General features: G+C 37.9%; 3 protein-coding genes across 4 annotated transcripts in view; all 3 read left to right on the top strand.

Moving 5' to 3' along the window:
- LOC148424618 (heterogeneous nuclear ribonucleoprotein C) overlaps window positions 1-10,148 on the top strand; it is a 37,212-nt gene extending 27,064 nt beyond the window's left edge. The window contains exons 3-7 of one of the 2 annotated variants that reach the window (XM_088412328.1): window positions 2,622-2,666; window positions 5,093-5,265; window positions 6,361-6,474; window positions 8,152-8,300; window positions 8,901-10,148. In XM_088412328.1, coding sequence (XP_088268454.1) covers window positions 2,622-2,666; window positions 5,093-5,265; window positions 6,361-6,474; window positions 8,152-8,300; window positions 8,901-8,939 — 520 coding nt within the window. In that variant the 3' untranslated portion in view covers window positions 8,940-10,148. Of the gene's footprint in view, window positions 1-2,621; window positions 2,667-5,092; window positions 5,324-6,360; window positions 6,475-8,151; window positions 8,301-8,900 lie in introns of both variants that reach the window. The other variant, XM_088412329.1, reaches the window with a different exon arrangement.
- Window positions 10,149-11,141: 993 nt separating this feature from the next.
- On the top strand, window positions 11,142-13,071 carry uraha (urate (5-hydroxyiso-) hydrolase a). Its single transcript, XM_088412332.1, has 4 exons — window positions 11,142-11,248; window positions 11,411-11,544; window positions 12,378-12,513; window positions 12,683-13,071. Exons 1-4 carry the CDS (start codon window positions 11,195-11,197, stop codon window positions 12,770-12,772), a joined length of 414 nt encoding a protein of 137 aa, XP_088268458.1. The 5' UTR covers window positions 11,142-11,194; the 3' UTR covers window positions 12,773-13,071.
- Window positions 13,072-13,584: 513 nt separating this feature from the next.
- On the top strand, window positions 13,585-17,237 carry pdcd5 (programmed cell death 5). Its single transcript, XM_088412334.1, has 6 exons — window positions 13,585-13,971; window positions 14,530-14,570; window positions 15,721-15,782; window positions 16,071-16,162; window positions 16,671-16,742; window positions 16,821-17,237. The coding sequence occupies exons 1-6, from the start codon at window positions 13,906-13,908 to the stop codon at window positions 16,863-16,865; spliced, it is 378 nt and encodes a 125-aa protein (XP_088268460.1). The 5' UTR covers window positions 13,585-13,905; the 3' UTR covers window positions 16,866-17,237.
- The last annotated feature ends 292 nt before the right edge of the window (window positions 17,238-17,529 follow it).

Here is a 17,529-nt window from a genome sequence, read left to right on the forward strand (position 1 = left end):
CTGTAAAGATGTTTTAAATTATTTCAAGGAAGCTAAATAACACACGACTTTAGTGAGTGAGAAGTATGGTGACAGCCAACAACAAAACGATTTACAATCCAAAAAACAGATTTAACTGCTGATAAACAGATTTGTAATGATCATGACCAAAATGATTATTGCTGCAGATACAGTAAACAGGCGTATGCAAAAACACAGCATTTGAGCTGTGGAGCTCACTCCTCTCAGAGAGTGTTTTTGTAGATTCATATTATTTCTGTTTAATCTCAGGGGGAATTCACTGAAAGGAGGTCTTATTTCTTATACAAAAGGGACAATAGTTTTGCTTCTTTTGCTTGTTATAACATAATTATCAAGAATGTATATCATTTTAAGGAAACATTGTACAGACGTGAGACCTTGACTGAACCTCTATCTATCTATCTATCTATCTATCTATCTATCTATCTATCTATCTATCTATCTATCTATCTATCTATCTATCTATCTATCTATCTATCTATCTATCTATCTATCTATCTATCTATCTATATTTTTTTTAAAGTTTTTTTTAGTTACTTTTATTGTTTTGACAGGATATTATTTGGCGATATCTGAAATTGAACATTCGTTTTACATTTTTATCTATACTCATACTTGCAAAAATTAATCTTAAATTACTCACGTTTCATTTCAACTTGAATTCTTACTTAGTATGAATTTTGGCTGCCTTGCCCACTTCTGCTTGTGAGCAGTCTTGTATTTTTCATTTTTCTGGTAGTTTTACACTCGCCACTCGGATTGTTGAGAGGGAATCTATCGCTACTTCTCCTCTGTTCTAATGAGGGCCATTCTAGTTGGAACAGAACCCATGTGAAGACTTCCATCTCAGACAGCGTGCTCTCAAACAGCATGACACGGTCTTCATGTTGGCATGTGCACAGTTTCACCACAAGCTCTCATTATGAATTATTTTGTGGCTGTCTGTCTCCTGAGCGGAGGAAGCCATCTGGTGTGAGACAGACAAGTGCCACTGTGAGTAGAGAACATAATTAAAGTCCAATCCAAAATGGGTTTAGATGCACACAAGCGCAACAAGGATGTTACCAACATAAAAGCGCAACCGTAATTGTGAGGCTTGCCCTTCTTATTCCAACATTAAAAATGACATCTTGGTTTTCCTCCACTGAGAATCTTCCTCCCCCAGCTATCCACGAGCAGATGGCAAAGACTGAGAGTGTGTTACTTTCCTAAAATATGTTGAAGCAACCTGGAAAGATAACACAAATTTGCCAATTTAGTGCTGGAGCTTTGTGTTCTCATTTGGAAGTGTGGTAATAGGATCTTCTGAAATTTGTCATATGCCTGCCAGAACTATTTTATCTTAATGTACTGTACATCCACGTATGTTCTACTGCCTATTCTAATCAAAGGCAAAGGAAACCTGGAGCTTAGTACGCCTGCTGACTGTGTGAAGGGCTCGTTACACACTGGGCTGGTCACTTCTTGATCATACAATGGAAAAATAGGAAAATAACAATTCATGTTGAAAAGTAGGCTTCTTCTTTCTTGGACATATCATTTTTTTTGCCTTTGTCAATCACAGATTTACTTAATTCTCTGAAATTAATCATGTCCATCATCTCCATCTCCTTTGTCAAGATCATGTTCCTGTTTCGGTCACTTCCTGGTTTTACACCACCTTGAGGCTAAACTTCTACCTAAATTCCTAAAATCCTAAACTAACAATTCCTGAAATTCCTAAACTAGCATTATTGCACCAATAGGAACTATAGGGAGTATTTCAAATACTGCATGTTGGAAAGCAGAAACTCAAAGAGGTTATGCTACCTTTGTTGGCGTTTACATATATGTTTGTCAATGTAGCTAGGATGATTCATTCAATTTTGGAGAAATGTTTGGCAGGGGTCATGGAACATCCCATTGAATGTTGGTTGGGTGTGAAATACAATCAAATTGTTTCATTTTGATTTTTAAAGTGTTTTAATTTCATAATTTCTTTGGAGCCAATCATTGATTGGCAAGTAAAAAAAAAAAAGTTATCGTCGATTCAATAGTTAAGTGTAATTTTGTTAACAAACATAACCCAAATCGGGTCAAAAAGTTATGATAGTTCAGAATTAAATCTTCAAAATACATTGAAAAGATTGATGAGTTAAACTGATGTGTATTGCAAAAGTGGGAGTGAATTAGAAGGACGCACCCCAGTTGAATGAAAGGACAATGAGAGTCAGTGAGGTAGCGACATGAGGGATCATTAGCAGCAATGTGTAGGCATTAGGCAGGAATGCTGAAGACTGACACGCCGCAGTGTAATCTCATTCAGGCTTTGTGTCACTTTTCTCTGCCTCGTAGCGTCCCTCGTCACATATGGAGGCGATGCATTCACTTGGCACTACAATATACAGTATATGGATTTTTCACCTTGGATACTGCAGCAAAACAAATCCACTGCTCTTTTTTCCCCTCGGCTGGAGATCATGAAGACTATAATCTTTCCAGATGAAGTGATTGTACGCTGTAACTGTAGCATGGTGACATCCTGGGAGCATAACGTGAAGTTTTTGACAAATAGTTTACTAACCCGTACCTCCTCTTTCCTCTTTGTCGCCATCTTGCAGCACGGAGCTTGACCTGGATGACAGCTACGAGGATTACTACGACAGGTACTGACAGAAAGCAGGACACACACCTGACACAAAGTGTGTTTGTGTGTGCTCAAGAGTCTTAAGAGCCTCCTCCCCTGATTTGTTTTGCTCTGTCCATTAATGAATACCCCACAACGCGGTCAGTCAGCTTGAGCTGTACGAGTCAAATGACCGCATAATTATTTACCAAAAGCACAATCATTAAGATATTGGCAAATCAATACCCCTCAAATGATCAAACTAAGCAATATTATATTCACAAATCTGAATTTAATTAAGTCATGCAAGTGTACCTAATGTGCCGAGTCAAATTTTCATCAGATTTATCTCAAAACATAAAACTTGTCGACCCAGTCTACTGCTCATTGCGCCTTGGTATTGTTTGTTCATTTATTCCATGTTAGCTCAAAACACTTTACAGTGTAGCATTTAGTTTGAAAAACTGTAAGTCAGAATGACTTTGTATTATTGGTCCAAAATGAAAATTGCTCAGGGACCTTCATATATCCCCCAGGCTCACACACACAAACACACGCATTGATGCTCTGTTGCTTTGTGTATTAACTGTCATGCTTTCCTCGATGCTGTTTTCCTTGCTCTGCATTTTTCCTGCCTTTGCTCAGGGGAGCAACACTTGCTACTGATTTTCAATTTGTTTTAACACAGTTCATGATTACCCCATGCTGCTGGCTAGCATAAGTGACAGCTGAATGTGTGTGTGTGTGTGTGTTTGTGTATGTACTGTGTATGCACATTTTTTTACATGCAAGCTCTGCAGGAAGTGCATGCGTTTGCGATTGTGCACTAGCATTTCTTATTAGTGCACATCAGTGTGTGATACAGGCTGACGTAACTGTTTTTGTCCAGTCTCACCTTGCGCGAACACGAAGGGAAAGTTCAGACACAAAGATAACTGCTCGAGTTGACAAAGCTGCTTTCCACAGAGGTCTAATCCATAGAGACAAACACACGTGTGCGCACACACGCGCACACACACGCACATACACATGCACACGCTTTGCTGTAATCCTCTCTCATCTTCTGAGCTTCCATTTTCTGGGATGACACTTCAGAGCCAGTGTAACAACACATTGTCTGTGTGCCCCTGCAAACTGCTCTGAGGGACTTTAACTCCCATGAGCCATTTGGTCCCTATGTCTCCCCACACGGACAATACTCAAAGCCTCTAATCTCACACATTTTTGGCAGCCTAATACACTTCATCCTGATGTGACACAGTGAAGCGCGTCTGCGTGTGCGGGTGTGCACGCGCGCCTGATGAACACAGTTTGTCTGAGCTCTCGGCTCAGCAGAGAGGCTTCAGAGGACATCAGAGTGGAAAACCAAAGAAAACACTTCTCGGAGCTGTGACTGACTGAATGGTTAACAGCTCAATCAGTAAACCTGCATTAAGTGCTCGCTGTAGACAGCTTGCCTTCCTCTTCTTGTTGGCTTTGCTCGAACTCTTTGCAAACCACTCACGCACTTTGGTTTGTTTCACAAAAAGGCAAAAATCTTGGGACAGACCTCTAAATCGTCTAGTTATGAATCAATTGTACTATTCCAACTTTGTTAGAAATATTTGAGGAAAACTCTTTTCAGCTTTGAGCCATCATTACTGAACTCAGGCTTGTCATAAATCTTAAATATGTAATTATGAATGTCTGTTTTATTTCTGATGAGTTGTCAAATGTTGTCAGACACACACTAACATCTTAGATATGGTATTTCTAGAAGAAATACCTGAAGGGGGATCTAATTGTAATTGTTGCATCCTGTAAGCATAATGGTCATGTGCTCCAGCATCATAAGCATTAACCACACAGGGAAACATTCAAGCTAGAGTCTGATTCTAGGTTTTTACTCAGTAATTTATGAGATTTATGAATCTTTGTTGTCATAACGTTGATCATGTGGCTGTGGTCAATGCACATCGTCATTATATCAGTTTTGAGTGCAGCTTTGCTTTTTTAATAGCAGCTTGACACACAGTGGTGTTAGTGTAACCCAAGAAATTGGTCTGAGAGAGTGTCAGTGGCAACCGTTGCCTGGCGATGAGCCATTGATTGACCATAGCGGGACCAAATACATTCAGTAACAAATAGAGGCATGGAGCCCTCCACAAAGATTGGGCAATTTCATAGCAAGTATAAACAAATGAAACCCAGTAGAATATACAGTTGCAAAAAAAGTTGCATACTGTCAAACAGTGGTTGTTGCTACTAGAATTGCTTATATCTTTTGTCTATTTATTGTATCCTTATGTTGGATTTTGGCATCAAAATTTGTTCAACGTGGATCTTAAAAATTAAAGATGATTTAAAGGTCATGCATTTTTAATGGCCTACTTTTTATCTGAAGATTAATCTAATTTAGCTATCGATAATTATCTGCCCTTTTACATCGATTAAAGTTCATTTGAATTTTGCCTGTTTGCATTCTAGGGTATATGACTACCAGCGTGTCCCAGCATCTCTGTCTCCTCTGCCTTCAATGGGACCTAGTCTGCCCAAACGATCCCGCTCTACATCCTATTCCTCCAAGCACAGGCGCAGTCGAGACAGAACCCACTCCAAAAGCTCCAGAGCCCACTCCACTAGTTCCACCACAGCCAAGTGTGAGTTGCATGAATGTGTTCCAGATCGGATTGGACACCATACTGAGAGGCATTGCAGGTATCTCATATTTTGGACCGATGTGAGGCCATGAGCTCGTGACAACTTAGGCTTTGCAGCTTTTTGTCAGCATATCATTCCCTTGCCCGTGGCTTACCCATTGACATAGGAATGATAGTACAAAATTTCTGCCTGGAAATATGACTTTCTGTCCCCAACCTCAGCCACACTGCTCCCACAGGAATGCTTTGTGAAGTGACCAAGTTGAACTCGTACCAACTTTAGGTGTTTTCATTAGAAGTGGTAGTATAGAACACCTTCCGCTGCATAGGCGCATACATTCGCAATCCTTCATCTGTCAGAAACTGATCCTAGAACACTTGTTGCAGCAGTCTGATGACCATAAAGACTCACAAACTGGCGCTGAACTACAGTAGGGGACACAGACACATCTTGCCAGGCGGCACTTCTTCAAAGCTGCTCCAATTTCAATTGGTGAGCTAGGGGTAAGGAAATGATATGCGTACAAATATTGCAAACTCTTCAAATGCTGATGGCCCCACGTCGCTGCAAATGCTATTTAAAATGAAACCCCCATAGGAAAAAAAGCCCATTGTGACTTTTGGGAAAAACGGAATATATCATTATTTGTAGGAGGGAAAGATTGCGGTCCAGTGCACATTTATTATTTACGTCATACTATTGTTCTAAAAAAGAAATAGTTCAGTTTTCCAATACAAAACATGTGTTCATTAATAAAAAAAATCTATAATCAAATAAATTAATTTATTTTGAGAACCAAATCCAAATTTGCAGACATGAATTAAGAACTTTCATCTTTGCAGAGTTAGTCAACTGTTGAATTGATACCTAAATCTAAGATTTGTAGTCCATTTTGAAATATAAACAGTGTGTACCCACGCCTCCTAAAAAGGTCATAACATCCATGAATATAAACATACAACACTGAAAGTATTCGCATCATCTATTTTAACTCAGTTATAAGTAATTAACTTGTAAAGAATGAACTGACGTGAGAGGTTGTAATTGTTTTTGTAGATGTGCTTCCCATCTCAGTCTGTCCTCTGTCTCTGCAGTGGACATGGAGGAGTTGCAGGTGATTAAAAAGGAGCTGACTCTGATAAAGACACAGATCGATGGGCTGCTTGACAGTCTTGACAGGATGGACACGCACACGAGCGACCATAAAGGTGAGGCTCTTTATTCAGAAAGACTGCGGTGGCAAAAAGGTGCTGGGAGGTCAAACGATACGTCAACTATGGTCATGTCTCAAACGTTTTAAGGCTGACTGCAGTGAAATGCAATAAAATTGAGTATTCTGCTCAATTTGTTCCAAGAGTCAAACGCCTGATCAAAATCATTCAGAAGCTCTTGCTGCTGAGTGATTGGTAGACGAGGGTGGCATTTTACCTGACAAACCCATTATTTTTCCACCAGTCAGGAATTTTGAAATGTTGAACAAGGTCGATATCAACTGCAGTGGGGAGATAGGGATTTATGGCAGTTTAATAACATGCTGAGCAAACAGTGTGGCTGGAAGCACTGTGACAGATGATGCCTTAAAATTGAACAATACAAAATACAATGTCACAATACGCTGCATGAGAGCTGTTGCTGCCCTCATGTGGACTTCTGAACAGAGTGAACATTAAGACAAGGGATTTTATACAAATGTTACTACAGTGGTACCTCGGTACTCGACCATAATCCGTTCTGAGGTGGTGGTCGAGCACCGATTTGTTCGAACACCGAAAGCAATTTTCCCATAAGAAATAATGGAAAGTATGTGTGCACAAGTAAATGTGCACAAGCAGTACATGATAAAGATAAAGATAAATAAAGCATTATAAACAGTTTTGTATAATTTACTTACGTTTTGGAGAGTGGTTGATGGCATACAGGAATGGATGTGGAGAGGACGGGAGGGAGTTACTCCTTCCATGATGACGCTAGCTAACTGCGACGCGAGGTACACCGCGTTCATATTTTGCTATAATTTCCTTCTTCGGTTCAATAGTGGTCCTCATTGTTTTCCTCTTTGCCTTCCCCTTATCACTGTCTTTCTTTGGACCCATTATTAAGGGCTAGAGCAACACGAAAAAGGTTTAAATCCGGGAAGAAATACTCGAACAAACGTCTTACTCCGCTGGCGGTCTGAGTTGAACTGGCGCTTACCCGCTGGCCGAGAAGGGCCGAGGAGCGCGTTCGGGTCGGCTCGGCTCGGCTCGGATCGGCTCGGCTCGGCTCGGCTCGGCTAGTCGAGCACCGAAAATCTGTTTGAGGTCCGATGCATTATCTACTTGAATTTTTTGGTCGAGCACCGATTTGGTCGAGTATAGAGGCGGTCGAGTACCGAGGTACCACTGTATACATTTTTTACATTTTATAATTACAGTAATAACAGGTTTACAACCATTAGTATGTGTTTCATGATTTGACTATAGTTCAAAAAAATATGTTCTTATTTTACCATCACTTTTGCTTTCTCACTCTTATGTATTGAATTACACCATTATACTGTATATGGGCTTTAGGAAGTATACACTACTACAAAAAATTGTGCAATCTTATCTTGATCAGACATTGATTATTTTAAGATATTAGACTATGGAAGCGCTTGTAATTGTCAATGCTATTTGAAACTAAAGTAGACAACAACTCACATCTTTTGGGTGGCACAGGCCTGGGGACGACAGCAGACTACTTTTATCGTCATTCTATCACTCTGCCTATCTCTTAATGTCACGTACAAATATGATATTATTCAGCATGCCACATTGCGATACAAGAAAAATTAATATTTCGGACTATTACTTCCTTTCCATCCATAGTTCAATGTTTAAAATGTCTTCACTGTTTGTTGGTAGGTTCCCCATTGAGGGAGGACAGTCCCGCTTGCTCGCTGTATGCCAGCAGTCCAGAGCATTCCCTTTCTTCCCTCTCCCCACCCAGCTCCCGCCATCGAATTCACAGAGAGACCTCAGTACCCAGGGGGCCCAATGATAACCACCATATGGTAAATGGAAAAAACTCTGATGAGAGAATAATTCCAATGTGCACACATTTTCATTTGGTGTGATCATTCCATATCCTCACGGGCCAATTTGTAAGGTACAAAACAAATTAACTTGTTCAATCAGGTTTAGTGTCTATATTTTTGGTAAATACTTATTACTATACTATACTATACTATACTATACTATACTATACTATACTATACTATACTATACTATATAATGCTTCACATACTTAGTGAGTTATACTGATTGAATTGTAAAGGGTCCCTAATAGTTAGATAATTTTAGGTGGAGTTACAGCATGGATTCTATTTCGATTATTACTGTGTCCCTTCAGTTTACAGTATATGCACTGTTATTTAGAGTTACGTAGTGCCTGAAATCCAATTCTCCACAACCCAGAACGAGAATAAGCAGTATATAAAATGGATTTATAGAGTGATGGATCCTTGTTAAGTTATTTATATTATGATTTAGAGGGAATTGAGGAAAAGTTATGAATGTGCAGTCTTAAGACCACTGTGTAATCTATTTTCAATGAAAACTGAGTCATTCTGAGCTTGCAATATCATAAAGCCTCTCTTTGTTGTTTGTGGCAGATGAACGATCACAGCTCAGACCCCGAAGAGGAAATATGAGGCTTGAGGAAAACAAAGTGCAGAAAGCAAAAATGGAGTGACGAATGTTGTGGAAGAGAACAGCAAATGATGAAGCCAATATTTTTTTTTTCCCACCGGGAGAGCACATATCAAACAACACTGTAAATTTGACTTGTTGCTGCAGCTGTAGCTGCCTTTTAGTGAGGAAAAAAAACAATCAAGTAAACACTAATTAAAATATACTCATACATGCAAAGGACAAGCTGTTTTAGGATTGAAGGAGCAGTAATGAGTTAAACCTTATTTTTTCCAGAGTACCAGTAGACAGGTGGCGGCAGAATTCTGCATCTGTATGCATTCCTGTTGCGCTGTACCGTCGTATTTGCATGAACACAAAGGCTCCAGCAATAATCCAAATAAATTATTGCAGTGTTAATCCAAATGAGCAATTTGAATCCCCCTGGTGAGAACATTATAAAAAAAAAATTAAAAAAAATCTTGTACTAATTTTTGTTCATCAGAATCATTTAAACCTTCTTTTGAATTGGGTTGAAAATGTCATACAATATCCTACGTGGTAATGTTTGTGTTGCTAATTAGACAAGAATGTTTCTGCTGCCTCATGGATTTTACTTGACCACTGACAGAAAAAAATGGTTTGAAAGACTCCTTAGTTCAGACTTAAGCAGTCCATTGAACAGAATTAAGAATACTGAATGAGCACTTGCTGTTAAAACAATGTGCACGAATTTTCAGAATGCAGTATGGATGTACTGTTTACATCGAACATAATTCTCTCACTCAACACACACAACATGTATTTAAGTTGTCAGACCTCACAGTGCAAGTAAATTATAGAGATTAGTGACATGGCATTTGCTCAACAAAGAGGGCAATTCTGTTATTCTGTATGTACCGGTATTCCATTTTGGAGTCTTTTTGGAATACGTTTGATGAATTACAAGAAAGCTACAACACTCTTCCACTGCGACTTTGGCACAGAGTTGTTTCAAAGTGCTGTGACCCAGGTCAGTCTGTAATATTGTGAATTATTGTAAACTTATCTGTAAGTGTTCAGCTGTCTAATTTCACTTTGCTTCATTTTGTACAAAAAAAATACATGTATACAAAATCAACGTAATTATAAATCATATGGTGTTACATGTTTTTTGTCGCCATTCTTGAGATGACCCAAGTGGAAAATACTCATTGTCACTAAGTAAAGGTATTTTCATATTGACAAGACAAGTCATGGGCGTGTGTTTTTATTTCACTATTGAAGGACAAATTATGGCAGAAAATAATCTGGTGCCTTGAGGTTAATATGTTGAATTAATCATGATGTTTTCAATCATTATGTGCTATCGATTATACAATTCATATATTTGTTAAACTAAAATAATACAGAGGGCTCACTGAAAATGCCATAGTAAAGTAATGAATAGAGCAGATATCAGAAAAACATTTCTTTGCCTAAATATAAAAAGTTGTATTGGACAAACTGAGGGGAAAAAAAGAATGTTTCCTTACCTTTACCCTTCAGGTAGAACTCATGATTCATGGTGAGTGTTTCTGAACCACTCTACATTTTCTTCGATGCTTACTGTGGATCAATAACCAAAATACAGACTGAGATTAACCAGCGGTTTCACTTGGTAAAGTGTTTTTTTTAATTATAGAACAGAAATAAAATGCAGCCAATATTCATTTAACTACCCAGGGAACAGAACTGTCTAATGCAGGAGGTGTACAAACTCAGTCCTCAAGGGCCGGTGTCCTGCACGTTTTTCAGGTTTCCCCAAGACACAGATTTAAATATCAGGATTGTTATCAGGCTTCTACTGAGCTTGCTGATGAGATGATCATCTGAATCAGCTGTGGGGAAGAAACCTGTAAAACATGCAGGATACTAGCCCTCCAGGACCAAGTTTTGACACCCCCAATGAATGGAATGAAATGCCAGCACGTCTGCACATGAGAACTCATGTACTGTATATCCATTGCAATATCATCAACTAGGAATGTGGTTAACAGTAATCAATGCTGTAGCCTTAATTGGCTTTTTGTTGTCTTTTTTTTCCTCAGCAAGATATAAAATATAATAAAAATGCACAACACTGTAAACCGAAAATGAGTTCAGACCCCATGCAGTTCTATCCCGGAACTGGAGACTTTGACAGATTCCAAAAAAAAGTACAAAGGGCTGCAAGCAAATATGAGGAGGAGCTTAAAGTAGTTGCACAACCAGTTTGCTGCTGACGGAAGACAAGTTGGGTTTTTAGTCATCAGTGCACATGAGTGCAAATAGGCTACTGCGACTCCACAGCCATATTTTGCCTGAGAATAAGGTAAGCACATTGCATGCTTGACTAAAGGTGATTTTTAACACTCTTTGCTCGAATAAAAGTGATATTTAACACTCTTTGCAAAGAGATGAATTTGTGTAGGACGTATTGTATAAATGTCTGGAATTGTCATCTGTCTACCGATCTAATAAGGTGATTGTTTAGGAGATCAGTGCAATGACGAGTCCTCTGACCACACACGTGCTGAACACTGCCAAGGGTGTCCCCGGGGCAAATATAGCCCTCAGCCTACATCGACTGGACCCCTCAACTGAAACCTGGCTGTTGATTAACAACGGGTAAAACATCCATTCATTTTCATTTCTTCACTTGGGTTACAGGTGTCCAGTCGACTTTGTACACATCAACTTGCACTAGTCACCAGCTAATCACACCGGGTTGCTTCATTGCTGAGTCATGAATACATTCACAATTTATTATAAAATAAACTGACATTACCACAAATATATATATATATATATATATTTTTATCAATAACCCAAATTATTTCACGGAACCCCCGCAGTCAAAACCCTGGGGGTCCGCGGACCCCACTTTGAGAACTACTCCTATATATGCAAAACAACAGTCACAGTAAGATTCACAACTACTGAAATTGTCGAATATTCAATTAACTGAAAATGCATTCTTTGAGGAAGTTGGGGAAAACATACACATGCAAAGGGAGAAGATGCAGACTCCACAAAGGAAGGCCAGAGCTGAGATTCTAATTCCAAAACTAGGAACTGCAGACCAAACATTGGTCACCCTGGTGGGTACGCTGGGTAAAATAAATTAAAAGAAAAGAAAAACAAATGTTACTGTATGTTGAGACAAATATACATATTACTTCTTCTTCAGATGCTAAATCCTCTTACTACTCTACAAAGCAGGTTTGCACTGGCAGAGAACTCAGTAATGCCATGTATATGCAGGGCATGTAGGAGTAATAAAATAATGTAAACTCTGATATAAAATGAAATGCATTCATCTAATTGAGAGGTTGCGAGTGCTGACAAAAGATTACTGATTTGTACTTGTGGAAATGTTTCTCATGAGATGTCTGTGGTAAAGTTTAAATCATTCCATCCATGAATTTTCCTGGATTATTTTGAAACATTTGTCTTAACAGGCTCACAAATGCTGATGGCCGTTTCCCCGGACTCATCAAACAATCGGAGTTTCTATGTGGTGTATACAAATTGCGGTTTGAAACTGCTCAGTACTGGGAAAGTATCGGGGAGAGTTCCTTTTATCCCTATGCCGAGGTGCGACTCACTTGGTTTGTTTTCAACGTTCTGACACCCGGGCCTAAAAATTGTTTTTGTTTTTTGTCATTTCTCCGCATTTCAGCTGCAGTTATTTCGTATTCAACATAATATAAAAATAGATTTATATCAGTTAATCACACTGGCTGAACTTGGTGTTTTGTTTCAGATTGTCTTCACCATAAGCGATCCAGAAGACAAGTACCACATACCCCTGCTCTTGAGTCGGTTCTCGTATAGTACGTACAGAGGGAGCTAGAGGTCAAGTGTGTGGTGACCTTTGGAATTAGCCTCTCTCTTTTTTTGGATTCATCCCATTCTCAGGTTGACTGACATGTGTTGTATTGCCACTTCTCCCAAAACACAAATGTGACTGCAATGACTTGGATTCTATCTAAGAAAAGGGTATTACATTAAAATGACAATAAAGGTATTCTATTCTACTTACTTCTATTACTAATTACGTTGTCATATACTGCACTTGGTAGTCATCACCTAAACCCATACATGTATGTTTTAGATAATGACGCTGATTATTAAAATGATGCATGTTGTCTGTTATGTCTTTCTTTGTAAGCTGAATTACTGAATTGTTACAACTATACATTTTAACGTGAATCATAACGGTTGGAAAGCGCTTTATCAACGTATTCGTACATTAGCGTTACTGTGTAACTGAAGTCAAAGGCAGCTCTCAACGGTCCGTTTAAAAAGAATAGGAATGCTCTTAAATTCTTACTTACCGCAACTATTATTACTGATTGCGTAGCTAACGAGGTTAATTTGACCATAGCTTCCTAGCTATACAAATTGAAACACTCTTTATATTCTTCTCAGTGTACAAAATGCAATCATACCGGTAGAAGAAAACAACGCTGATTAACGAGGTTAAAGAGTTCAGGTGCAAGGCTGATGCGAAGGCGGAGCTTATTTACGCAAGCGTTAATAAAAACCTGCATTAACTGTGAAATAATTCCTACTCTGGACACCACCGGAATTTAAATAGGAAAATTTCACTATGCGGGTTAAAACTCCTAAATTAGAATGTTACTTTCCACACTAACGATCATATGTTTGTTCCTTGCATTAGTTATTTGGTTTTCTGTTTATTTCGTCCCTCGCTGTGCATTTTTGCAATCCGTTATTATCTATTAGATAATTTTGTTTCTATACTGATGATTCTATACATGTGTCTTCGCGGTGATGAATGTGTGTGTGTGTGTGTGTGTGTGTGTGTAGCTCTGTGTTCGATAGCTTTAGCCTTGTGCAGATCGGTTCTCAGCGTTGATTACACTCCCCTGAGCTAGCCAGGGCCTTTCCTGCTTGCAATGCGACTGTAGCGTTACTGTTATTTACTATTTCTCATAATTTCAATCCGCACTACCCAGAAAAATGGCAGACGACGAGTTAGAGGCCATTCGACAGCAACGAATGGCAGAACTCCAAGCAAAACATGGGGTAGGAAGGACAAAGGCATGTTGTGGAAACGCGCTAGCTACCAAATAAGGAATGGCTGAGTAGCCAAGGCTACTTTCGTTTTACAGATTGACTGATACTGTCATCGAGATTGTAGTGAATCAGCTGTTTCTCTAGATGCGCTACTGGAAAGTAAAACTCGCGCCTTGTGCGTGAAGTTTAAAATGAAAAGCTTACGGCGTGGTCATACTGAATCTTTGGCAAGTTGCTAGCTAGCTTGCTCTCAATGTGACAATGCATGCACACCCCTCTCTGAGCTGTAACAGACTCAGCAGCATTTTGCAACTTTATTAATGAATGCCCTATTGTATCAACACAACGCGCAAAGGCAAAAAAAAAACAACAAAAAAACTGTTTTGTAGCATGTAAAATAAGGAGCAGTCTGTGCCCAATGCCTCTAAATTCTGCAGTCTAATGTAAAGTTTTAGAGCTTGACTCAAATTGTAAAAGAAAATACCCAAATGAATTAACTAGTGTTTACTGTATGTTTGCTTTCTAAACTGAATGTCAAAGTAGTAACCTTGTGGTATGTTGCTTCAGGATTCCACAAAGAATCAGCAAGGAGAAGAGGCGAAACGAAGGTGAAATTAAGATTACATTTCAGATCATATAATAATTAATACACAATATGAAAGCATAAGGTGTACCAAAGATGAAAACTGTAGTGTTGGTTCTTTCAGTAGAACTCCTCTATAACAAAATCATGTTTGCAGCCAGAAATTTTTCACAACAGGGGACATTTCTCTATAGCAAATTTATGTCTCAGACATAAACGTAAAAAACATGTTTTCCAATCTACAATCTGACTGAAGTTAAAAACGAAACCATCCAACTTGCCCACATTAAAAAAAAAAAGAAAAAAATGCGCACATTTACATTAAGCATTCATTTTTATAATTAATTGCTTAATGTCTTTTACTTTGCTTCATCCGTCTTTCATCTTTATTACTTTTATTTTATTACATAAATTTTGTGCATCATGTCTTTCACTTTGCTTCATCCATCTTTCATCTTTATTACTTGATCTTGTCTTCAAGTTTTAACCTAAGCTTGGTTCAACCACGCTCCTCCGCGCAAGCAGACGAGTACCTTCCGCAATTTCTTTACAATTTTTAAAAGGACTACTGTGACTTAAATACCGGAAACAACTCCTGACGAGCACCACATTGGGCAGAGATGAGGAGTCTGTTAAAAAAAAAAAAAAAAAAAAACGCTTGGAAGAATTTAGATTGTTTTAATCTACTGGAATGCTCTACCTCTGTTATAAAATGGTGTTGTTTATATGCTGTAAACTCCATTTACTGCCACCTAGAGTATGGGAGAATATCATCTGACTGATATTTTTGTACATGCAGGTTTTGTTGTAAAGGGTTTATACTGTACAGTTAATCAAACATAAAAAAAAGAGTTTGTAATTACTGCCTACTATCACATATTTAAAGAAAAATGAATTGAGTCCATTTGCCTTACTTTGATTTTATATTCTCAGTTTATTTATTTATTTTACATTTACATTTCAGCATGCAACCAGAGCACTCCAGTTTTGATAAATTCAGTGTCATTTTAATTCTTTTCTTGGTGTCCCTAATACTGTGCTTCAATTGAGTTCATATTTTAGTTGGTGTTAATATGAAATACATTATTGCTGAATGGTAACATTCTCTTAACTCTAAAATATGTAAATGTTACTGTTGTTTGCATGGGTAAACTAATGTGATGTTTTGTTTATAGAGAGACAGAGATGAGGAACTCCATATTGTCCCAAGTTTTAGACCAGTCTGCTCGTGCCAGGTGTAAGTCTTTTCTATAAACTAATACAAAGTAATAGCCATTAAATATCCATAATTGATCAGTAACTTGATTCATTTTTTTTGTCCTGATAGCATGACATCAGTGTCAACTTTATTTTTTCCAATTTATTTAGAAACATATTTACTTTAAAAAAAAAAAAGTAAATGATCAATAACAATAATACAATTATCTGATACTACAACATGTTTACAAGAAACATATTCTGTTTTTAATACATATTTATCTCATCTCACTCTATTTCTCATTAAAACTAATTTTTCCCTCTAAAGTGAACAGGCTTGCTTTGGTAAAGCCAGAGAAGGTCCGTTCAGTTGAAGATTATCTCATTCAAATGGCACAGTATGGATCATTGGCTGGAAAGGTATGTGATGTGATAATGCTGACAATGAGTTTGTATTTCTTGACATTTTTTCATCACTATTGGGCAGAAAAGTACCACTACGTCTAGGTTTCATCAATTTAGTATTATTTTTTTTAATCAAGTAATACGTATGTCTAGTTCCCTTGTGGCTCTTTCGTTTTTACTAATTATAGAGCATAATCTAATATAATTTTAAGTTTAAAAATACCTTCAGAACATCAAGTGATAATGTTTAAAAAAAAAACAGGTTTAAAAGGTCAAAACGGTATAGTTGTTGTTCTTTGACAAAACCTTTTAGGAAACAACGTGAGAATTGAGAGTGACAGCAATTGTACTTTTTTCAGACCATCTGTTGTTTTTGTTGTTGCTTTCATACCACAGTTATTATAACATAAACTAGAATGTCTTTTTTTGTTTGTTTTTGTGGGTCATTCTCCAAGATTAATGAGCATTGTTAAGAGTACTACAGCCACTGTGTTCGTAACAAATGCGTTTGTCGTTTTGTCAGATTTCAGATTCAGGTTTGATTGAAATCCTAGAAAAAGTCAGCAAGCAAACCGAGAAAAAAACAACAGTCACAGTACGTAACCACTAATAGGTTAGACATTATTGTCAGCAACTATGTTTTAACTCATCCGAACGCTTTGTTTTTTCTCAGTTCAATCGGCGGAGGGTAATGGATTCGGATGAGGAAGATGATTAACTCACATCTGGAGCTGTTGAATAAAGCAAGAAATGAAGGCGACGTGTTTATCTGGGACTCTGACTAGTGTGTTCTTGCTTGCAACCTTAAATGTCACACTTTTTACTGTGTGTCTCAGGAAATGGCACACAAGAAGGAGAGATGGAATTGACAGAAGGTTTAAAAGATGTTGGATGGAAGAATACAGTGTCAAATACTGTATAATGTTTGCTTACGGTTTTAGTTCACAGATGTGTTTAATGATTACTTTTACTTTTTTTTTTTCCTGCCGCATATTATTTTCCTGTCTGGGCCAGCAACTTTGATCTTCTATTTGCAAACATGTCTCAAATGTTTACAAAAATAAAAACAAAAAAGGCCTTACATTCAAAATGTCTTCCCAGCACTTCTTTTACTCAATGTTTTCAAATCATCCCATCCCAGTTAATTTGGCTTGAGAAGCGAGGGTCATGGGGCCATGCATTGTTGTGAATATGTAAGCCTTGGTTGTATTTATTACAACATCAGATTTTGTACATGCCTTTTTATAAACTTTAATATGTAAACAAATGCACTTATTGGTGGTGTTTAACTTGAAAACAACTTATTTGCGTCTCAATATGCGAAACAAACGGCTGGGTCTCATGCAGAACAGTAACTGGGTGTTTTCAAAACTTGGTGTAGA

Source organism: Hippichthys cyanospilos, chromosome 4, assembly GCF_059441005.1.
Source record: "Hippichthys cyanospilos isolate Australia breed blue-spotted pipefish chromosome 4, RoL_Hcya_1.0, whole genome shotgun sequence".
In the NCBI taxonomy this organism is placed as follows: Eukaryota; Metazoa; Chordata; class Actinopteri; order Syngnathiformes; family Syngnathidae; genus Hippichthys; species Hippichthys cyanospilos.